Raw genomic sequence first — 25767 nt, 5'->3', positions numbered from 1 at the left:
GAATTCATCTTCAAACATGGATTGTTGGTAAATGATATAGAGTTTTGAATAATATTTTAATGTTTTATTAATAATAATTTATGTGTACCATTTTTAAAAAACTAAGGGTATGTTCACAAAAAATTTTAAGGGCGAGCACAACTGCCCCACCTTGCCTCTACTTGGAGCCGCCCATGGGCAGAAGTATTAATGTATTATGGATCTTTGGAGATGGGTTATCTTACATGGGCAGATATCTTATCTTGGAATTGTTGTGATGGTTTTCTGGAGCATTTGGCTTGATCGCAAACAATTCTCATTTGCGAATCGTTTCTAACCAGCCGTTGATGTCGCTGCTAGGGTGAGGCGCTTTCTATGGAATCAATATTTAATTTGCCTGAAAAAATGATTCCAAGTCAATTATCTCATTCTCTTGGTTCTACTTGGTGCAAACCTACTACTGGTGTTATCAAAATTAATGTGGATGCAACTGTGTCGCAAGAATCTCATAGTATTGGCATTGGCATGATAGCTCATGATGATCATGGTGTTGTGATTTTTACTCGGGCTAAAAGTATTGCAAGGATCTTCTCTCCTTTTGCTGCAAAATGATAGCTGACTGGGAAGAAGTGGTTGTGGCTCTCTCTCATCTTTGAAATAATATTATCATCGAATCAGACGTTATCAAAGTGGTCAATTCAATTTCAAAACCTTTTTTTTTTTGCACCAAACGCCTCTGTTTTATCTTCAATTTGTTCGTAACTCTTGTTTGTGTGCGTCGAATTGGACAGTCCAAGCTTGTAAGCGTACTGCCAACCATGTTGTGCGTCTTCTTGTTTCTTATGATTTATACCATGAGACAGTTTTAGATTTTAAGGAGTCGTGTCTTTTGTTTTTTGAGTCTTTCTGTAAACCATGACTTATTGACTGATTAATGGATTTCATCATTTCTTCATAAAAAAAATTCGAGCTTCATTAACATTTAATTGTTTAGTTCGAAAACTTTCGACATCAATAAATTTATATATATTTTACAAATATTCTAAAATCAAATGAGCTCGATAAAAAATTAATCTTTATACAATATAGCTTGATAATAATTATAATCAAATCAATCCAATTCAAATTATTCCATCTCAACGTCAGACCAAATCAAAATCCCAATAGATATTTATCTACCTAATATCATTTCTACTATTCAAAATAAACTAGCACTTAAAGAGCACACTATATATAATATCATTTCTACTATACAAAATAAACTAGCACTTAAAGAGCACAATATATATATATATGTGTGTAAGATAAAAAAAAAATTAAAACAAAAATATTTGTATATACATATATAAAGAAATTTAAAAGATAACATATTATTAAAATATAATTTCAAAAATCAATCTGTCTTCTATTTCACTCCCATCGATATGTGAAGTTTTTTCATGTCTATAGAACGGCTAACGTTGTGGCAGATTCTATTGCTTATTTTTTTTTATTTCTTCCCACTCTCCGTTTGTTTGGGAGCAAGAGTTGTTTTTAGTTGATAAATCTTGTAATATCAGACTTTTCTACTAATTAATGAAATTATAAGCATTGCTTCTCAAAAAAAAAAAATACCTATTTCATCTCGGTAAAAATAAGACCTAAATATTTTTTAAAAAATGGCTATCCTAAGGGAAAAAAATTTCACCAATAAATGATATAATGAAGGTAAAACGGTAATTTTAAATTAAAATTCATCAAATTAATTTGAAGTTAGTTTAATATAAATATCTTTATATCTACTTTAATTATATATAGTATATAGCACGTTATTTCTCACGATTAAATTAATAATCAAGTTTACCCTTGATCTAAATTGCTATTAAGTCCAATTACTATTATTAAATTTTGATTAGGTACATAATTTTATTTTTGATGTTATTTATTGATTAATTTTTAAAACATCATATTTATTTAAAATTATATCATGATAAATAATTGTCAGCTCAAATTATACAACAATAAATATTGTAATATATTGATGAAAATATAATAAAATAAATATATGTCACCGGAGCCCGTTGATCTTATTTTTAAGTTGTTGGAGGCTTGAAGCAAACATAATTACCATTTTTATTTTTTCAAATTTTGGTATTGTTCTATTGGTATTTAAAAAAATATTTAATATCAAAGTTTTAGATGATAAAAGAACCAAATCTCATAGAAAAATCTCACTCGTTGTTTCGATTTACGTGATTCTAATGAACTAAAATTTCTCCAATCAATTTAAGATTTTGGAAATTTATATTTTTTATTCGTGTTTGAATTTAAATATAAATAAATAAATATTTATTTTATTATATTTTTATCGCTATTAAATATATTTTAGTCGTGTATATACTTTATTTATTGACTGTATTTTTATTAAAATATAATTTTTATATCAATTATTTTCAAAAAAAGATAATTATTTAATATAGATATTAAAAAAAATACCGTTTTATTATATATTTATTAATATTTTAAAATATTATGTTTGAATAATTAATTTATTAATGAGTGAAATATAAATATATTATCAAAATAGTAAGATACTTATTTTTTATAATTTTTAAATTAATAAAAAAAATTATTTTTTACACTTATAATCAATAAAAATTACTTTGAAAAATAAAATGTGCAATTTGTTGAATTTATTAAAAATAATTGTATGTAAAAACAATTTTAATATTAAAGGATAAAATCTATTTTTTAATCAAATTATATACCAATTAAGTCATTTTTAATAATTTATATATCAATTTGATATTTTATCAATCGTTGTTATACCAAAATAAATTTTACTCAATAAATAAATAAAGAGCAATAATAATAATAATAATAATAATAATAATAATAATAACATATTTGGCACTGTTTAATAAGCAAACAACACACTCTCATTTTGGTACACGCATGAGAACTGGTAGATGAGATCCTAACATATGACTAATACCCAAATTACGCATCGAACGGTTCGTATTTTTATACATAGGCGTAATTAATTATATATTGTTGACATGATAAATCATAAAACATTAGATATATCATTGGGGTATTATCCATATGCCAGGTTGAAATCCACGGAACTTATGCATGGCAAAAGTATGCCACCTGTACTTTCTCTCTTTCTTTTGGACAAAGTTCTTTTTCTTGGACAAATGAACGGTCAGGATCAGATCACATGATTCTGCACAACTTTGAAAATCTTGTGTCCTTCATTTGGTGGCCAGCGATGGAATTCCTTGGTGTCCAGATTCTTTTTAATTTGGACTATATATATTACATAAACCAATTATATATGTTGTATGCAAGTATATACACACATGATTATATTGTTTTTGAAATCATAAAACTATTATTAAAATATAATGTATAGCAGCGAAGCCATACTCATTTTAGCCTGGGTGACAATTTTTTTTAAAATTTTATATATTTATTTATTAATTTCGAGTAATTTTGAAATAATTTTATATTAGCTAGCCCGAATAACTTCATTCAAAATATTGAAGGATTCAAGCTAGAAGTAAAAATTATAGCCTGAATAGATTAAAATTTTTGGTTCCGCTATTGAATTTACGTTCTTGTAATCTTGTGTATATAACCACGTATGTCTATATGGCATTTTGTCTAATTATTATATTTTCTAACAAAAAAAATATTGCGCCAATATGTGCATCACACCACAAATAGTGTAGACAGTATGTTGTGTGTACATGTAAAATTGGACCATTCGGGAATATATATATATATATATATTATATTGAATAATGCTAGAGGTACAATACATATCGTGTACAACGATATTTATAACAAATATATCGTAAGATTTTGCTATTATGTCGCGATATTTTACATTAAATTTATCATGAGATTTTGATAAATGAAATTTTTGTATTGATTTTTTTGTGTTGTACAAATTGATGTACAAATTTGGTTATACATGTAGCATTGCTCATATATATTTGTTGTACTCAAATATATATATATATATATATATATATTTGTTGGACTCCACTATCCTAAAACTATAATGTACGAGTTAAAATTATTCGATTCGAAGATGATGAATTTTGTAGCTGAGAGTTGAAAACATATATAACTTAATTTGTATTTTCAAAACTAAAAAAGTAAAATTTCTTGGTCGAACTACTAATTGAATGACAACTTAATTCATTTAAAATTGTGAACTTTTAGGTTTGTTTTTGAATGGAAGTATTTCAAATCCATGGATTTTGATTATCATTTTAGCTTTAAAAATTAAACATAGAGAAATTTTAAATTCATAACTTAGTTATTTACATGTTAGTTAGATGAATCAAAATGGATTTCAAATGACCATTTTATTGGATGAACTTAAAATACATCCTAATTATCATGAATTACTATGTAAACATAAAAAAAGTGGATTTGATGTTTATGGTGTTACTTCGCTAAACAACAAAAATACATTTAATTGAATCCATTGATTTGAAATACGTCCATCCAAACGCAAGTAATTGGACCATTATATTATAGCCAAGTACTATTTCAGAGAATTTCTTGTTGAGATAATCTCACATAAATACCCCTAGTTGGGTGATCAGGGGTAAAAGTGAGGCCATTTTGTTAAATATGCTCGATAAGTTTTGCTCTTTTTCTCCCCCTATTTGACCCTCCCTTTGTATTTATTTCACTACACTAGGGAGGTTTAATTTTGCAAAATAATAATAATAATGAAAAAAAAATGATCACCGAACGTGAAAAACCAAATGTTCCTAAAAAATTGCCTTCTAATTTCTTTATATTTTCCGTGTAGTTTTTTGGTCGTTCGGTCAAATCATCAAAGCTATTCGAATTGGATATATACTCACTTCATGTTTCCCAATTTAAGCCCAAATCTATGCTTGGGACCTGAGAATATATCGATGCTTGCTTATTTTTGGATAGAAAATTTATTTATTTCAAGAATACTGAAATGGAATATGTAGACACGTAAGAGATATATGATTTTATAAGGCTTTAATTTCTTCTTGAAAATTGACTGGTTTTACGATGCATGCATCTGGTCAAGAGTTGGATAGATGACTAGGTAGCTACTATGGGACACACAAAAAATTTGTTGAAAATGCATGCATATATAAAACACACATATATATAGACACACGCATTTTTAATTTTATTTATGCATGTATTGTTTGTTTTAAAAAATACAAAAAAAAAAAAAAATTGATGTAATGTCTAGAAAATGTCATTATATTGCATTTGAAACAAAAGAGGGGGGGAAAAAAAAAGCGCACCATGAAGTCCAGTCTTTTCATATCTTTGGATCCAATTCATGAATCATAATGTATTTCGTTGTTTTGCAGCTTTTCTGGACGTGGATTGATCGAGTAATATGGACATGCATATGTACCTCCCTTCCAAAATATATATAATACTATTTTCTAGAAAATATAATTATGATTCCATCTTTCACCAGCTGGCTTGACCAAAGAAATATTATCTAGGAGGAGAGGGAGATTAAAAAAATGAAATTACAGGATTGAAAACTTATATTTGTTTTTTTTTTTTGGAAAAAAAAAAAAAAAGAACACATAAAAATTTAAATTTTCAATCTTACATTAATTTTTCCATTTCATCCTTCCTCTCACCAGTCCACTAATTTTTGAGTACGTAAAATTTCCTCAATATATATTCATGATCACCATATTCAAACATATGGCAACCATTCCAATCTTTCTCACTTAGGAAAATTTCATTGTTTTTCTCTAAAATGGTTAACTCTAATCGTATCCCTTCACATTTCATCCTCTTTATCATGATCATCATAAGTTCGTCTTTCTGCGCAAGAAACCAAAATCTATGGATTTCAAATTCCATTATGAACCATATGCAATCACTAGAAATCTCCGTTAGGCTACATACCGATCCTGATTCGATTAAAAAAAACTCAAAAGACTACGGAAACCTCGGCCAAGAAATCCCATCCGCGGTTCTTCGTCCATCGTCCATCAACGACATAATAACGCTAATCACGTTTGCAAACAATCTTTCAACTCCATTCACCATTGCGGCACGAGGGAGTGGACATTCGGTACGAGGGCAGGCCTCGGCACGCGGCGGGGTGGTGGTTGACATGAAATCTTTGAGTAGGATTAATGGTAACAAGATTAGGGTTTCTTGGAACCCTAATACTTTAGGGTTTTATGCAGACGTCGGAGGTGAGCAAAGGTGGATCGACATTTTGCTCGCGACGTTAGAACACGGGCTCGCGCCGGTTTCATGGACTGATTATCTATACTTGACTGTTGGGGGAACGCTGTCTAATGGAGGGATTGGTGGGCAATGTTTTTCACATGGTCCTCAAATTTCCAATGTTCTCGAAATGGATGTCATAACTGGTACATGCAAGTAGACATATATATAAGATTTTATTTAATATTGTTTTTTCAAGATATTTGATTGTCACCGTCGGTCTCGTCCCTTTATTTGGGACCAATTGCATGTTCCACTACCCTATACATACACTTGAAAAGATTCAATGATATTTAGAAAGTGTTTGCAATAGATTGTGTTTTTTAGAAGTGATTAATTTATAGATTATAAAAAAGTTAAAAAAAATCAAAAGTTGGTAGTGTTTGGAAACAAATGTGAAATTCTAAAAATCAAAGTTTGGTAGTGTTTGATAAATAAGTGATTAGAATGATTTTAACAATAACCTTCTTATTAGAATTAATTTTGGAGAATCATAATCACCACATGACTAGATTTTGGATTTCAATTAAGTTAAGCATAATCTAACACATAATCTAGGTTTAAGAAACACACAAAAATGATTTTTTTAAGCCAAAAGCTAACAATCATTTTTTTTTAGTGATTGCAAACACTCCCTTAGTTTACAAGATTTGGATAGTTTTCTTAAATTCCATGTTTTTAATTTGATTATATATATATATATATATATATATAGTTTTTTTTAATCCATAAGTGTGCATGTGCAGGTGCTAACGCGAACATGTTTTTTTTTATATGTATGTAAAAAGAAATTGAAATGTTCGCACGAATAACTTTAAAACATTAATGTTGACACTAGTTTTTGTACTTATTTTAGTCTTACTAATGGAATTTTCACTTTTATATATGTGGATTTAGGTAAGGGGGAATTGATGACTTGCTCAAAATACATAAACTTTGAGCTATTTTATGCAGTTCTAGGGGGTTTGGGGCAATTTGGAGTCATAACCAGGGCAAGAATTGTTCTAGAGAAAGCACCGTCAAGGGTAAGAATTACGGGGCATCTCTTTTTCTAATATATACAAAGATTAACCGCAAATATTTCACTTAAAAATATTAATATATATATATATATATATATATATATATGTGTGTGTGTGTGTGTGTGTGTGTGTGTGTGTGTGAATTAAAAATATTCATTCTATACTAACTAATGTTCAATTAATTTGGTGAAGTCTGAATGAAAATTAAATTTATATCCTCACCAAAAAAATATTTAATAATGTTAGAGATTGTAAAGTAACTAACTTATTTGAACTTTATCTATAATTATTATGTCTTATCTGGTTTTAAACTTTTTTAATTACCAAATATTTTTTATATTAATTTCAACTATTGAATATTTAATTCATCGTCTCAATTCTGAAAATAACATGAAAATTAATCAACATAAAAAAAATATGCATTCAAAAAATTTATGTATATGTGTATCATGTATGCATGCATGACATGCAAAGACTGCTAATGTGTGCATATGTATTGTAGAAATATGTGATGAAGGTATTTGTGAAACTCAATAAATATCGTGAAATCATGTTATTTTTTCAATAATCCTCAAGTTAATAAATAATAATATATTTAAGATGTAAAGATATAAGAATATCTGCAAAATTATTCATCATGATTTTTCATAATCAAGCTAGCTAGCAACATGATGATGTGTGAATCTGTGATTGTGAAGATGAACAACTTTGACCAAACTTCAATCGACACCGTAATCCAATTATAATATCTATTTTTCTTATGTATTTTTTAATTGCTCAATATTCGTTTCTTTAGGCAAAATGGGTGAGATTGATATACAATGATTTCTCCAAATTCACAAAAGATCAAGAGCATCTCATCTCAATTAGTAATGGCCCAAATTACGTTGAAGGATCACTCATCACAAATCATAGCTCTACCAATAATTGGAGGTCTTCCTTTTACTCTCCTTCCCATCAATCCAAAATATTTTCCCTCTCTCACAACACTCAAGGCCTCCTCTATTCTTTGGAACTCGTCAAATATTACCATCACAATCTTTATGACATTGATAAGGTAAATTATTTTTTTTTCTTTGATCCTCTGAGTTGATATGTTTTTTGTTTATTATATGTTGTTTTTGTTTTTTTTTTTTTTCATTTCACTTGAATGTTGAGCATTTTATTGGACTAAAATATGACGAGTTAGAGGACCAATTAAAAGATCTCAACTTAGATAAGTGTATCGGTTATTTTCCTTTTTTTTTTCCCTCTTCAACTAGAAGTAAGATCAAGTTTCTCGTTTAATTATCATAAAGATTTTGCTCCTAGAAGATTTACTATGATTATTTGTCGCAGGAACTCGGATTATTGCTAAAAGAACTCAATTATATTCCGGGCTTCATGTTCAAGAAAGATGTCTCATTCTTTGATTTCCTCAGTAGAGTTGGAAGTAGAGGAGACGCTCAAAGTACAGAAGAAGAACAAACCGAAGCTCATCCATGGCTCAATCTCTTCGTCCCGAAATCGCGTGTTTCGGATTTTAATACTGGCGTTTTACTCAATATAATTCACAGATATAATCTCATCTCCGGGCCCATTCTTTTCTATCCGCTTATCCGAAAAAAGTACCACATCTTTATTTCATCTTGATACATTATATTCATCAACACTTCTTAAAGCTATGATACTTCATTAATAATATGACTAATTAAAGATTTGGCAGATGGGATGATCGAATGTCAGCTGTCACACCTGATGAAGATATCTTTTACACTTTAGGGCTACTGCATACGAGTTACAAGTCGAATGAATCAGAAATATTCGATAAGGTAAACGATGAAATAATGGAGTTTTGTGAAAAGGGTGGTATCCAAGTGAAGCAATATCTTCCACATTACAAATCCAGGAAAGATTGGATAAAGCATTTTGGGCCAAAATGGGGTCATTTTCAAGAAATGAAAATGAAGTTTGATCCCAAAATGATATTATCACCCGGCCAAAGAATTTTTAATTTTGAGATTTGATTCATTATGAATTAATGCTATTACTCTTAATGGAATAAAGTTAGTTTTCAAATATTACTTTATGTAGCATATAAACAGCCAGCCTAGCCCGCCCATATATTATACAACCTTTTTTTTAACTATATATAATATAATTTTGGCCTGCGATTGAATTTGGATCTTGATTTAATTTTTAAAATTTTACATAATTGATTTATCAATTCATCACCAATGTCCAATAACCTTCATTTTTTCCCCAAATTTTGATCTCAAATTTTACATTGGCTAACCCTATTTACTTAGTGGGATACAAGATTCTTCTTGTTGCATGCTGACAACTAAAGTAATCTCTTCTGTGATTTCAAAGAAATTTGACAGCCTTGTTGAACAAAATAGCAAGTTCTTGTGTAGCTCCCTCATGAAAACCATTCATAAAAATTTCCTCCTTACATTTGGAATCAACAATCAACCATAAGAAACTACCATATCTATTCGTTACAACGTATAACTTGCAGGTACTTATCAACTTTTGGTAAAAGTCAGTGACCATTTGTCCAGGATCAACAAGATCACATATTACATACATCTGCTCACTGTATGTCACAAGAAATGGCTCCCATATATATTGTTGTAAATTATCTAACGAGTTTGCTAGTTGATTGGGAAATAGACAAATCCAGATGCCGTGGAGCTGATAATTAAGTTCGATTTAGTTTTGGGTAGACAGAGCAGTAAGCTCGTGTATATCCTCCTCCTACAAAGCTGTAGCAGAACACAGTGTAAGTTTCAGAGCTTACTTGGGTGGGTCACTTTTCTGCCATAACGAGTAGAACTGAACTTCATTCCAGAAGCTGCAGTAATATTCCATCTAATCAGGCTTGTCACATGGCGCATGGGCCATTACCTGAAATTCAACGGCATGGACAAAACATGATAAGAAACTGAGTTTGAGAACTAAATTGTAACTGTAAAATGATTATATAAGACCAAAACAATCATGTAGAAGTAACATTAATAACAAAGGTTAGTAAAAAAACTGTGGTTGACTTATGACTCATCCGATTTCTGGATCCCATGCCAAAACGGTAGAACCATACCAATATAGTGTCTAGAGTTTGGATCCTTAACAAGCAGATCCCATGTCCTATTCAGGTATATGCCTCGGGTAACAAATTCAAAAGGACATGGAGACTAAACAAGTTATAATCGACAACTGATACTTAGGTTGTCATATCCGACAATACTTTTTCAGTAATAACTATTAAGTACTTACTGAATCACCAAAATTAGCAAAAACTAATAAACATACAGGCAATATGATGATTCAGGTCTCTTGACATGAAATTTCTTCATAACACACTGAACGTGGTTTCTATGAATTATCTATTGGTCATTCAGTAGGTAACCTCCACTTCTTCTTAATGAATGATCTTATCTTGGTTATTAAAAGACAAAACAAGGGAACATAATCCAAAAACAAAAACTAGAAAATTGATAGCTAAAAGAACCTGGTAAAGTATAATTACCTAGTTACCTAAAGACAATAAACAATCCTTCCATGCTTGGTAGAAAGTAGTACCATGTTTCAAACTATACCTACTTTAGAAGTTAAATAATACACCAGCACAAAACAAAACAAATGGGAGCAGCGAACTGACCAGCAACAAGTGAGCAACCCTAAGCACGCCTTTTGCTTAAACGCCAAGAATTAGGTTCATGGTATCTGTCGTAAAGGGGTTCAATTCGCTCTTGTCTTTTACGTTTGCTCATTTTTGTAGGATCCGACACCTTGAAAAATCTTGGTGCAAGTTCAACAAGCCACTTTGGATCTATGACAGTAACCTCACGCATATACTCTTTCGTAGTCATCACCAACTCATGGTAGATAACCCAGTCAGGCTGTCGCTGAAAAAGGGCACTGCTAGGGTGTATGTAAACTGGCTGATTCTCAACTAGCGTCCTGTACCCTTCTTGTGGATCTTTCCGAGCAGCACGGAAAAAGAAACCAGCAGCTATTGCTTTCCGAATCTTTGTGAAATTCTTTCCAGCAGTAACAACATCCAATTTGTACCTGTTTGCATAGAACAGAGGTTTGAGCTATTTATATCTTAAAGCGATTAAAAAAAATTCAAACAGAACTGTTAAAACCATTCAACTACAATGCTGTGAAGTAGGATCATTAAGATGAACTATTATGAGTAGATGAGAACAAAATGCTTTGAACAAAAGCATTAAACAAGAAAGAGAACAAATGACCTTCATGTTGAAATAAACAAAAGCCTTAAAGAACAATATTATGGTCACTTGGCAAATCAGAAAGCCAAAAACAAATAGTAAAAGACACGGTGTATCAGAAACAACTAAAAAGAATGTATTTAATAGCTGTATTTAATAGCTAGCTGCCTCATCCATAAAATACAAAATCAAACTTAGAAACAAGATTCAAGCAACACCAAGGTTCATGGTCAATCAAGGAACAGCAAATTAAAATGACAGTAAAGACGAGTAATAAAAAAACTGAATGGCTTACTTATCCATGATAGAAAGAAGCTGTTTTCTCACATCCTGTGCTCTCCTTAATGATCGAGACTGGACAAAATTCTCAAAGCACCACGGTCCAGAAAAATTCTTTGCTTTCCAGGCCTCATACACTGCGAGTAATGTCAGATGGTCTCCTTCAGGCTGGAAAAACTTCGCCCTTTTCTGGTCTGCTTGAGCTTGTTTTTCTCTAGGTCTGTAGAAGATGTTTCCAGTCTGAATCATTGCAATAATTGTCAAAATCTCATCGCTACAACCAAGATCAACACTGGCAAGAAGCATTTTGGAAAGAGGGGGATCCAAAGGAAACTCGGCCATTTTCCTTCCCAACTTTGTAAGCAGTCCCTCTTCGTCCAGAGCTCCCAAACTATATAGCTGCTCCATGGCAGAAATGAGGGCCTGAGGTGAAGGGGGGTCCATAAAGTCGAAGGATAGCAGATCATTAATACCCATAGCTTTCATTGTAAGAGTAGTCATCCCTAGATTGATCCTCTGAATCTCTGGAATTGACGTGGGAGACATCTCGTTGTGGAATGCACTCTCTGTATAGAGACGATAGCACTTTCCTGGTCCCGTCCGTCCTGCCCTTCCTGCTCTTTGCTTTGCAGATGCTTGTGATATTGGAGTTATCACCAGTGAATCCAACCCCTGTTTAGGATTGTACACATTTTGCTTTGCAAAGCCCGGATCAATAACATAAAATATACCATCAATAGTCAAAGATGCTTCAGCTATATTGGTGGCCACGACAACCTTTCTCTTTCCAAGAGGAGCAGGTTCAAATATCCTGGACTGCATTTCACTGGGTAGGGCACTGTATACCGGTAAAATGATCAGCTCAGGAACATTTTTACCTAAACCCTTCATCCTTTCATAGAGACATTGACATGCATAATCAATCTCTTCTTGGCCAGTCAAAAACAGAAGTACATCGCCTTCAGGTTCAGTCAAGTGAATCTGTAAGACAGTAATCAAGGACGCGTCTAGGTAGTCACTTTCTGGTTGCTTGGTGTATAGTATTTCCACGGGGAAAGTTCTTCCAGGAATTGTGAAGATATTACAATTGAAGAAATATCCTGAAAATTTCTCTGCATCCAAAGTTGCAGATGTGACAATCAATCGAAGGTCAGCTCTCCGTTTCAGAAGTTGCTTCAATAATCCAAAAAGGACATCCGTGTGAATCGTCCTCTCATGAGCTTCATCAAGCATGACTACCGAGTATTGAGATAAATTTTCATCGATCAGAATCTCCCTCAGAAGCATTCCATCAGTCATATACTTGATTACGGTCTCCGGACCCGTGCAATCTTCAAACCGAATTGCGTATCCAACTTCTTCCCCCAAACGACAACCAAACTCCTCAGCAACTCTCTTGGCTACGGACATTGCAGCCACCCTACGAGGCTGAGTACAACCTATTTTTCCCTTGGTAGTATATCCTGCCTCGGCCAGATACTGTGTTACCTGTGTTGTTTTTCCCGATCCTGTCTCACCAATGACAACTAGAACCTGGTTATCATGGACAGCCTGAACAAGTTCATTCTTCAACTTGTAGATGGGTAAACTTTGCCTCTGTTCCTGAAGGGAAAGCTTGGATCTTTGCCCAAAAGTCAGAGCTTTACCATAAGCATCCTTCTTCCACTCTGGCATATCATACGCAGACAATCCCACGCCCCTAAGTTCCTGCGCAAGATGCCTCTCCCCTGTTTCAGGCATCGGGTCTTCCCACGGCCTGTTCAGATCCTTTGGAATGGAATCCAACATTGTTCGTTGCTGCTGCTCCCTGACCTCTCTCCTCTCTTTTATAAGAGCAGACTGAAGAGCTGCTGCACGACTTAAAGACCCCTCAGGATTTTTGAATATCTTCACAGGAGACATGTCAATCGAGTATCGACTCTGACCCTGCAAAAAGACAGGTTCATCCTCGTTCAGTTCAATCTCAAGTTCCTCTTCCGCACCTTCCTCCTGATAAAGTAAACCATCAGTTTCTTCATCGAACATCGGATACTCCTTTACGCCCATAACACCTGAGGCTATAAGTTGCTTAGCCTCCCACATTTCTGGTGAACTCATCCTTTTGAGCGGCCTTCGTGACTTTACAACAACCTCCTCGTCAGTAATTTTAATTCCTGAGAGACCGATCCTACCCCTCATACCTCCACCATCATTTAAACTTGACGGATTTATTCTCGAAACATCCTCCTCCTCACTCCTTTTCAAGGGCAACAAATCCTTTCCGCTATTCTGATCCACATCCCTCATTGACAAACTCAACTTATTCCCACTAATAGATATAACTTTCACATATACCTCCTGATCCCGCTTCACCACATCCTTAGCATTAGCAATCCTCCTGGTTGCCATCTGGGAAACATGTACCAGACCCTCTTTTCCCCTAAATCCCTCGAGCTGAACAAAACAGCCAGTATCCATCACCCTTGACACCCTACCTTTATAAACTTTGTACAACTCTGGCTCTCCACTCCTCCTCTCCTCCCTCGACCCTTTCCTCTCCCTTTCCCTATCTTCATCGTACTCATCTCTCCTATGCCTTTCACTTCTACTCCAATCCCTGTCCCCATCACCATCCCGGAACTTGTCCCTGTATTTTCCCCTGCCTCTGTCATCGTGGTAGCCATCTCTATCTCTGCCCCTATCACCGTCTCTGTCTCTCTCTCTCTCTCTATCTCTATCTCTATCCCTACCTCTATCTCTATCTATATCTCTCCGCCTCTCTCTATTGTCTCTATCCCTCTCCATATACTTATTATCCTCCTCATCTTCCTCCCCTCTCCTCCGCACTTTCGTCTCTTCTTCTATCTCTTTCTCCAATTCCCTCACTCTCTCCCTACCATCCTTAATTTTCAAAGCGGAGAACGCAGATTTATCTTCTCCCTTTGATCCTTTCTCCGATTTCGACCTTGGCTTCGGCGGTAAAATTGCGTGAATGATAGTAAGCAGTGTCTTTACAAAGTAATCAGGCATTTCCGCGCCATTCTCTTTCAGTTTCCGATCAAACTCATCCTCTGTCTCGCAGTTCCGACCCATCTCCGTGATGAACTCAGCCAACACCTTATCCCCAAAGCCTAAATGTGTTTCTAACTCGCTACACACTTTCGAAACCAGAGATAAATACTCCAATTTCTTCAATCCATCGTCTTTGCTTTCTGCTCCCATCTTCTTTCAGATACAGAATACGTGAAATCGAGCGTGGATTTGCAAACAAAAAATTTATAACAAAGTATATCTGTATCGTCAAGAGAGAAAATTAGGGATTTTGGCTGGAAGGGTTTTGCCTGCGCGTAGGAACATACTGATGGAATCTCCAAGCATAAGCAGATGTTTGTTTAACTATGGAGGAATTAAAATTAGACTTCTATTGATTTAGAAATGTGATATTGGATATGATAATTAAAATTAATATTATTTGGCATTAAAATTTTTGTTTTGCTTATGTTTTTTAAAAAAAAAATTTATTTGTTAATAATATTTAAAATTCACGTATTATTTACTAGTAGAAACGCACACACCTTGTATGATAAAATACAAAAATATTATATATAACTAGCGGATGGCACACACGCATTGCGTGTGTAAATTAATGTGACTAACATATTTAAAGCAAATGATAACATAAACACAAATTTTATAATGTAAAATTTATTTTCCTCATTATTGATTCATAACAAAAATTATACCATTGCACCATAAAATATGTAAATATATAAGCATTCATTATGAAACTCCGTGTATTTATGATAATATATTAATTTTATCTTTAAATAAATACAATTAAAATTACGACACAATGAGTTAAAACTGAAATTAAATATTTATTTCCAGGATAATTAAATTATCTCTCTTTTTCTCAAGTTGATTTTTTTTTTTTTTTTAAAGAATCAAGTTGATCATTTGATGCTGAAAAAATTAACAAAACAAAGTAGAAGTGATATTAGTCAAAGAAGATAACTCACATAAACCACATGAACAATCTTGATTCAACAAAGAGAAAAAAAATCAAATGCTAGGGGAAAAACACTATGTTCTTAGCGCGTACATCCTACTTGTCATATTTTCAAAAGACCAATAGACTCAATATTTTTAATAAGAAAAAAATTACTGCATAATTAAACATACATTTAGATATAGAAATCAGTAAAACATGTTTTATGAAGACTTCGGTTGAATCATATGATTTCAAAAATATGTCATCATATAACATTGGTGAGTAAAATTGTTCTTCCGTTGTAGCTTTTTTACCTATGTCTCAAATTGCAAGATTCAAAAATTTTCGCACCAACTATAACATGTTTTATTTTTTAAAAATTTAAAATCAACTCAACAAAAAATACGACAAATAAATTAAATTATACCAAATATTACAAACTATATAAAGGTTAATTCAATTTAAGCAACAATATTTTAACAGTAGGCTAATTATTCATTCCAAATTCGTAGGAACAAAATTTATTTAGCATTTAATAAAGATTTGTTGATTGAATTTAGCCATAAAGTAGCTAGGAGGATGAAAAATCATTTGTCGACTTATTGGATTCACATAGAATCACATTAGCAAATGTGAATGAATATTCTTTTTCTTCATGCATAAGTTTTTCTATACCATCATAACATAAAATTCTCAAATTATATCAAATACACACACTCTAGGAGAAGCAAAACATATTTCTTCAAATGTCTACAATTTGCAAAGATTATTAAATTGTTGCTCTTGCTGAAAATCAAAAGCATCCATCATGGAGAAAATTATTCAAGTTAATATCTCATACATACGTAGAGATGGATACATTCAAATAAATTAAAAGTCATCTCTTCCAGTAAATCTTTAAGACTTGAAACATAATTTTAAGATGATTAACAATGATGAAAAATACCTACTTTTAAAAGATTAATAATTGAATTTGGCAAAAAAATAAAACAAAACAAAACAAAACAAATTAAAGTAACCAATAAAACGTGTGAGTCTCTCTTTTCTACATTGTCACAACAGTTCCATTGAATGATGGGTATTCCAATTTTCGAGAAAGCATATCCTAAAATAAAAACCACCAAAACACAATAAAAATGGATAAGACAGAGAATCTAAAATAGATAATCTGTGCATAAATGGAGAGAAATTAAGAATATAATTACCTCATTCACACTAAGTTTTGGTACCTGATAAAACAATATCACCATCATCGATCAAATTATATGCAAACCACCAAAAAAATCTTCTTCAAGAACCATCCTTCGAAAACAAAATTAATTACTAGCAAAGATGATATGATCTATGATTGTTTTATTCATTTTGAGTTCTTCTTCGTCGTTTTTAGAATTGCAATTTTCAATTTCGTAACAAAATTAATTTTTTGTCGTTTGTTCAAGTTTTATTAGATTATTTTAATGTCAAAACAAGTGAGGAAAAAGAAAATAATATCATATCATTCTTTTAAGTCAAGAATCGACAATCCTTCATCGTCTAAGAGGTTCGATACTAATATATATATATCTATTCCTAATAAGGAGCCCGACCCTTAATTTAGCCCGGATAGATTTGGAATCCTGGATCCTTCGTTTACTGCCAATCAAACTTAGATTTAAAACCATGTAATCACTGACTATATGTGTTCTATTTTTTGGCGGCCGTTGATTTTACAAATATCGTTCATACGAGGTTCTATGTTACGTTAATAGAAAATAGCTTGGCTCACTATATCAATCATTTCGGATGAAATTATCTGCTATAGCCTATATTCGTATTATACTTTACTCAAATAAGTTTTGTTGAAACAAATTATCAAAAATTAAACGTACTAAATATTACGCATACAGAAAGCAAATAGAATAATCACATTAAAAAAAACATTCGATTAATATTTTTAATTTTAAAAATCATCAAATATTATTTAAATTATTTATTGTGCTTGAAACACAATTTATTGTCGATTTCTTTCTAAATAATAGATTAATCGAATATGTTATCAATAATTAATTGTATTTTATTCATAATGTGTGTTTAGTTTTCAATAAATTGATTAAGCACAACTTGTTTGAGTAATGTATAACACAATTCGGAATACCAAATTAATATAGTGATGTACAAAACAAAACAAAATTACCATAAGATGAGGGGGGGAGGTGGGAAATAAATAAAAAATAAAAAATAAAAAGGCTGAATGGAGATAAGCATAATGTCTCTCTACCAAAACATGCACCTCTTTCCAGCCCAAAATTAGGGCCTCTTGGTTTTGATCATTTCACCATATTTTAGGCCTTAAACGATCCAATTGCTTCATGTAGAAAAAACATAACTAAGCCCAAACAACTTCACTCCACAAGCGAAAATCAAATTGTGTATAGAACTGTATAACTAAGTGCGAAATTCATCATTATCATCATTTGAAAAAAAAAATTCATACATCATTATTACAGGGTATTTAATTAATTGCACTAAAAAATATCCACAAAATTTAAAAAATGATTCATTATTAGAGGTTATTTTTCTAGCATTATTTTTTTTATTACATGAAGTGATTGTTGATTAGATGCAGCAGCCAAGATAATCTTTTTAGTGATGCCAAAACTATTCATTTCTTTGCAGAATCATTTACAAAGTTACTTGGAATCTAATTACAAAGTTAATTGGAATCAGGTACAAAGTTAGCTATCAACCCCACCATCTTCTGCCACCTGTGCCATGTCTTCTGCCACCACCATCTGTTGTTGTTCTTCCACCACCTCTTCTTTCACCCCCTGTTGCTGTGCCACCTCGCCTTGGTCAACCACAGCATTGTTTTCTTTTTTTTTTCAATTCTTTTTTGGCAACACAAATGATATGTTACATAGACTCCAATTAATGTAATTACAGCGGCTCCTGCTTCAATAAGGGCACATGCCAATTCAATTTGTTTTTCTTTAGAAATGCAGACGTTTTTGGTGCTTTTTGGAAGCTTACCACGGATGACACAGTCCGCATTGCCTGCGTGTAATCAGTAATCAAAATCATCAATTAAATGTCATTAATAATAATTTTAATTAAATTAAAATACTTACTCGAATCATTTGGGGTGATATACGTGAGCCCTTCGAATTCACATTTCTCAATATTTTGGTATACTGAGTTGAAAACAAACGAGAATCTTTCAATGCTCTGGTTAGAGCAGGATCTTCCTGCCTTAATATCAAGGCAGGCAGCTTCTGGATGCCTAACATTGCAAATTTGGTCCAAAAGTTTTTGTGCATCACTCAAGTTTGAATCCGGACGAGTTACACACCAAGAAGCATCTAAATAACAAACAAACATTGTTATATTATCCAACATCATCATTAGCAAAAAAAAAAATGTACCTTCCGAACTCAGATGAGAAGCGAGTAACAGGGAGAACAAGATAAAGACTGCCATCATAATAAAATGAGAAATTTCAATTGTTACTTTCCCATGTAAATAGGCGTGTTTCAAGTGTGAAACCTTGTTAAAATCAGAATGAAAGTGATTACTTAAAAAGAGGTTGATCAGAGTAAGTAAATACCAAAATTGTCACTGTGATTAAGATCAGAGATTAATTAATTTTACTCTGGGTCTTATTTCAAATTTATAAACATCTTTCCAGCCGTGAACCTTACTGGGAATCTTCCAAATCAATATAAATCAATGATCAACACGGGCAAGTAGATTGTAGGTTCCAGAAAAAATTAACCGTTATCGATTGATTTTCCTGAGATGCAGCGGAGGGCTTGAGTCTTGAAGGAGCAATCCTGGAGTGTTGTAGTAGCAACTTGGGCCAAAGTTGAAAAGTCTCGGGGATTGGGGTTTTCCAGAATATTATACATATATATGTATATACTAGCAGATGGCACACACGCGTTGTGTGTGTAAATTAATGTGACTAACATATTTAAAGCAAATGATAACATAAACACAGATTCTACAATGTAAAATTTATTTTCCTCATTATTGATTCATAACAAAGATTATGCCATTGCACCATAAAATATGTAAATATATAAGCATTCATTATGAAACTCCGTGTATTTATGATAATATATTAATTTTATATTTAAATAAATACAATTAAAATTACGACACAATGAGTTAAAACTGAAATTAAATATTTATTTTCAGGAGAATTAAATTATCTCTCTTTTTCTCAAGTTGATCATATTTTTTTTTTGAAAGAATCAAGTTGATCATTTGATGCTGAAAAAATTAACAAAACAAAGTAGAAGTGATATTAGTCAAAGAAGACAACTCACATAAACCACATGAACAATCCTGATTCAACAAAGGGAAAAAAAAATCAAATGCTAGGGGAAAAACACTATGTTCTTAGCGCGTACATCCTACATGTCATATTTTCAAAAGACTAATAGACTCAATATTTTTAATAAGAAAAAAATTACCGCATAATTAAACATACATTTAGATATAGAAATCAGTAAAACATGTTTTATGAAGACTTCGGTTGAATCATATGATTTCAAAAATATGCCATCATATAACATTGGTGAGTGAAATTGTCCTTCCGTTGTAGCTTTTTTACCTATGTCTCAAATTGCAAGCTTCAAATTTTCGCACCAACTATAACATGTTTTATTTTTTAAAAATCTAAAATCAACTCGACAAAAAATACGACAAATAAATTAAATTATACAAAATATTACAAACTATATAAAGGCTAATTCAATTTAAGCAACAATATTTTAACAGTAGGCTAATTATTCATACCAAATTCGTAGGCACAAATTTGATTTAGCATTTAATAAAGATTTGTTGATTGAATTTAGCCATAAAATAGCTAGGAGGATGAAAAATCATTTGTCGACTTATTGGATGAGAACATAGAATCACATTAGCAAATGAGAATGAATATTCTTTTTCTTCATGCATAAGTTTTTCTATACCATCATAACATAAAATTCTCAAATTATATCAAATACACACACTCTAGGAGAAGCAAAACATATTTCTTCAAATGTCTACAATTTGAAAAGATTATTAAATTGTTGCTCTTGCTGAAAATCGAAAGCAACCATCATGGAGGAAATTATTCAAGTTAATATCTCATACATGCGTAGAGATGGATACATTCAAATAAATTAAAAGTCATCTCTTCCAATAAATCTTTAAGACTTGAAACATACTTTTAAGATGATTAACAGTGATGAAAAATACCTACTTTTAAAAGATTAATAATTGAATTTGGCAAAAAAATAAAAAAAACAAAAAAAAAAACAAATTAAAGTAACCAATAAAACGTGTGAGTCTCTCTTTTCTACATTGTCACAACAGTTCCATTGAATGATGGGTATTCCAATTTTCGAAAAAGCATATCCTAAAATAAAAACCACCAAAACACAATAAAAATGGATAAGACAGAGAATCTAAAATAGATAATTTGTGCATAAATGGAGAGAAATTAAGAATATAATTACCTCATTCACACTAAGTTTTGGTACCTGATAAAACAATATCACCATCATCGATCAAATTGTATGCAAACCACCAAAAAAATCTTCTTTAAGAACCATCCTTCGAAAACATAATTAATCACTATGATTGTTTTATTCATTTTGAGTTCTTCTTCGTCGTTTTTAGAATTGTAATTTTCAATTTCGTAACAAAATTAATTTTTTGTCGTTTGTTCAAGTTTTTATTAGATTATTTTAATGTCAAAACAAATGAGGAAAAAGAAAATAATATCATATCATTCTTTTAAGTCAAGAATCGACAATCCTTCATCGTCTAAGAGGTTCGATACTAATATATATATCCATTCCTAATAAGGAGCCCGACCCTTAATCTAGCCCAAGTAGATTTGGAATCCTGGATCCGCCGTTTACTGCTAATCAAACTTATATTTAAAACCACGTAATCACTGACTATATGTGTTCTGTTTTTTGGCGGCCGTTGATTTTACATATATCGTTCATACGAGGTTCTATGTTACATTGATAGAAAATAGCTCGGCTCACTATATCAATCATTTGGGATGAAATTATCCGCTATAGCCTATATTCGTATTATACTTTGCTCAAATAAGTTCTGTTAAAACAAATTATCAAAAATTAAACGTACTAAATATTACGCATACAGAAAGAAAATAGAATAATCACATTAAAAAAACATTTGATTAATATTTTTAATTTTAAAAATCATCAAATATTATTTTAATCATTTATTGTGCTTAAAACACAATTTATTGTTGATTTTTTTCTAAATAATAGATTAATCGAAGAGCGATTCATCTATTTTAAGCTTAATAGTTAAAGATTGTAAAATCCTAACTAATAATTCTCATCTTGCCAGTTTGTTTTTGTATATGGATCAACGAATCAGACTACTCATGCTTTGGCTAAGAGATTTGTGTGTCATTCTCTCTCCTACTTTAATTTCCTCTGTAATTGTTCCGGAGTTGGTTTAATATATTTTAGACATGGTATTTTTTTATAAAAAAACAAAAAATATTTACTAATATAAGTAAAAAAAAAATATATACTTTTTAATACGAAATAAAATTAAGAAAAGAAAATTGAGATAAATTCAATAAATTATGATAAATTAGGTTCTTATTATTTAATCGATGTATATAAGAAAAGAAATAATTTAAATAATTTAAAAAATATGTAAAAAATTAATTGATCTCCGAAATAATTTTTAAAAATATGTACAAAAAAATAATTGATTTCCTCTAACTGCGATTAGTTTTATAATTTATTTAGTTAGATTTAGAATTTTTTTTGTAATTTTTTTGTTTGAGAGAAGCACGTTTCAAGTTTACGCTCAAGTTTCATCTGTAGTGCAAACATATAATTTATATGGTTGTAATTTAGATCAAGATTGTATTTGTACTCTCGAAAAAAAGTAATTGTTTAAAAATGGTTGTATATGATTTTAAAATAATTGTTTAATTGAATAGTAAAGTAAATGTATTAATTTTTAAAATTATATAAGTTTTGAATTATATAAGTAGATATAACCAAAATCTTAATAACTACTACCTCAAAAAAAAATCTTAATAACTACTTCCATCTTTTATAAGATTTTATTTAATTATATCAAATCTCATCAAATATCAATCACGTTTCAAAATGATTTTGAAGGATTACACGTGAATAAATCATATTAGAATTATTAAAATGATTTTGAAGGATTTAAAATAATGATGGATAAAAAATAACATGTTTACTTCGAGTTATTAATTTTGGGATTGAAATGCTGATTGAATGATGAAAGACGGTTTTACCCTCCACTTATGATATACAATCTTATGCTTGATTTTGAATTCATATAATTTGGATTGAGTTATTTTTGAACTAAATTATTATTGATTCACACGGAGACATTTTCATTTATCAAAATTATTAGGTATAAAAATATGTATTTTTTCAAAAATAATAAAATTGATAAATTGAGTTATAAAAAAGAGAGAGACCGAAAGAAATTGGGAGAGAAACAAAATAATTGGAGGGTAGATTAGGATTTATATGTATTTTTTTTTCCACAAATATGGGTTAGGATGTGTTATCCCTTGTGTAATTAAGAATGTCTAATACCATGAATTAGGGTTGAATGACGGGTCTTGAGTTTTGAGATATTTGATTTTTTTGCAAGTAAACAATGGATGAAGTTGGATTAATAAGCTTATCCTATTGTTTTCAAGCCAAGTAAACACACCCTAATTTCAAATCCTAATAAATATCATGAAATCAATAGAATTAATTACTACACACAACAAAAATAAAATAAAATAAATTAAACGTACACATGCTTAGTTTTAATGGGCATGTTTTCTTTTTTTATATATAAGATAAACCGATTACATTACTCCAAAATATCTGCGAATACAACTTCTTGTAAGAAATAAGGGATATTACAAACATCAATCTATGATTCTATTCCATGGATTGGGAATTAGAACTAGCATATTTAGCCCAAGCACGTGCTGCGGATAATGGGCACGATTCTTCAACCTATTGTTTCAATTCCAAAAAATATAAAACGGTTAGGCCCACTTCTTACAGCCCAATAACCTAATATAATACCAAACATCATGTATATTTGAAAGAGGTTGACCTCTGCTGCTCTCATTTACACTATGAGCCCCTTTGTCATCTAAATTCATGGAGTGTTTACCCAGGTTTGTAGTGTAATGTATGATTTTTTTTTATTTTTTAAGAAATTAAAGATGCGTTTATATTTTTATAAGTGTTATTTTATATTTTAATTTGTGTTAATGTATAACAAATAACAAGTAAATGGTTTATGTATGTGTGATGTGTGATGTGTTTGTTATGGATTATGACTGAGTGATCATGACGATAATAATTGCGGAATAAAATAATCAATAAGAACACCAAAGATTTACGTGGTTCACCCAATATAGGCTACGTTCACGGAGCTACTGCAATATTTAATAACCGAAAAAATATTGCAAGTGTATACAAAACACTATATCTCACCAAACCCAAACCCCGAGTATTACCGAGAAATACTTCTCTAACTAACTCAAGAGAAACACTCAAGAAACCCAAGAAACTCTTTTCTCTTTCTCTTTTTCTAACTCCCAAAACGTGTAGCATTTAATGCACACTACTCCAACCAATAAATTCCCACATGTCATCATCCCACCAATCACCTTACACTTGCCACCTAAAAAATCTCCCACTGGAAGACTTGATTTCAATCATGGCTTCACACGGTCAATGCAGCACCTCTTGCTTTCTCTTTCATACTTGCAGTCCGACTGTAGTACCTAAAAATCCAATCTACTAATTCGCATATATTAAATTAAATAAATATTATGGTTATTATTTTTAAGTTTAATTGATTTAAATTCTTTATTTGAATTACGTGTTATTAGAATATCATTTATTTATTCAAATGATTTTATTGTGCAACTTATTTATTTTAAATATTTTAAAGGTATAAGCTTGCTTATTTAAATGATTTTAATTAATTATTTAGTTTATTCATTTAAATGATTTTAAAATTTCTAGCTTATTTAGTTAAATTTTTTTATCTGTCCAAATCATTTTAAAAGTTTTTATACTGCTTGTGTATTTATTTAAATTAATTTTGAACGTTCGTCTAGTTGTTTAAATTATTTTAATCGCTCCGATATTATTTAAATATTCTATTTATTGCAGTGACATCAAAATATTTAAAGTGTTGATTTTAATTTTTAAGATAGTGCCTAAAATTCTTTTTAATAATTATGATTTTTTTTTAATTGCTTAATTTTTTTTTAAAGTTTAAGTGCTCAAATATTTTAAGTTCTTTATTATTGAAATTTTTGAGACAATGGCTTCCGATTCCGGCGCTTGGAAATGGTGGATTTTGGCGGTAAATTCCAAGAATTTCTATTTTAAAAGTTTAGTAGGGAGGTAGGAGAAAAAATTTAGAAGGAAATTCAAAAGTTAGGAATATCCGGGTATCAGAAATAATTTTTCTTACTATTGCAATATTGGGCTTATGTTTAACTTTTTCAAAAATTAGAATTTTCATAAACCCGGATTAGTAAAACTCAATTTAATATTTGTGATTAGGGGTTTTTAAAACTTAGGAATTTTATTAATGTAAGTAGTAGGAGAAGTTGTACTACAAAGTTATACTATAAGTTTTACTTTTAAAAGCACACACACACCTACTTTAAAATATTTACACTTATACATATACACACTTGTACACACATTACCCAACATTTTAAAAATCTCAACTCATTTTAATTGAACCCTAGTCACTCCCAACCCCACAAGTCGATTCCCCCCTCCATTCTTTCTCTCCTTCTTCTTCCCAAACCCATCGGCAGACCCCTCCTGTAACGCCATGTTTTTATCTTAAATGAGTTTATTTGAGTTAATCGGAGATTACAGAGTTCACGAGCCGACTTGATTTTGATCAGGGTCCTTTTTGCAAAATTTGAAAATTTCAGGGAATAAAACGTAAATATTGATTTTTATATATTATCTACACTTAGAATTGATTGGAA

The 25767-nt window shown here is 31.0% G+C and overlaps 2 protein-coding genes across 2 annotated transcripts; one reads left to right on the top strand and one right to left on the bottom strand.

Annotated features, from left to right (window-relative positions):
* The first annotated feature begins 5852 nt into the window (after positions 1–5852).
* On the top strand, positions 5853–9262 carry LOC140873111 (cytokinin dehydrogenase 3-like). The gene is made up of 5 exons (XM_073276091.1): positions 5853–6380; positions 7132–7259; positions 8053–8313; positions 8595–8863; positions 8962–9262. The coding sequence occupies exons 1-5, from the start codon at positions 5861–5863 to the stop codon at positions 9260–9262; spliced, it is 1479 nt and encodes a 492-aa protein (XP_073132192.1). The 5' UTR covers positions 5853–5860.
* A 474-nt stretch (positions 9263–9736) lies between these two features.
* LOC140873074 (probable pre-mRNA-splicing factor ATP-dependent RNA helicase DEAH5) lies at positions 9737–15122 on the bottom strand. Its single transcript, XM_073276059.1, has 3 exons — positions 11772–15122; positions 10900–11312; positions 9737–10145 (listed from the first exon to the last, which is right to left on the bottom strand). The coding sequence occupies exons 1-2, from the start codon at positions 14954–14956 to the stop codon at positions 10919–10921; spliced, it is 3579 nt and encodes a 1192-aa protein (XP_073132160.1). The 5' UTR covers positions 14957–15122; the 3' UTR covers positions 9737–10145; positions 10900–10918.
* Between the last annotated feature and the right edge of the window lie 10645 nt (positions 15123–25767).

The sequence above is a fragment of the Henckelia pumila genome, unplaced genomic scaffold (assembly GCF_033568475.1).
Source record: "Henckelia pumila isolate YLH828 unplaced genomic scaffold, ASM3356847v2 CTG_525:::fragment_3, whole genome shotgun sequence".
Taxonomy (NCBI): Eukaryota; Viridiplantae; Streptophyta; class Magnoliopsida; order Lamiales; family Gesneriaceae; genus Henckelia; species Henckelia pumila.
This window is presented reverse-complemented; position numbering and strand designations above follow the sequence as displayed.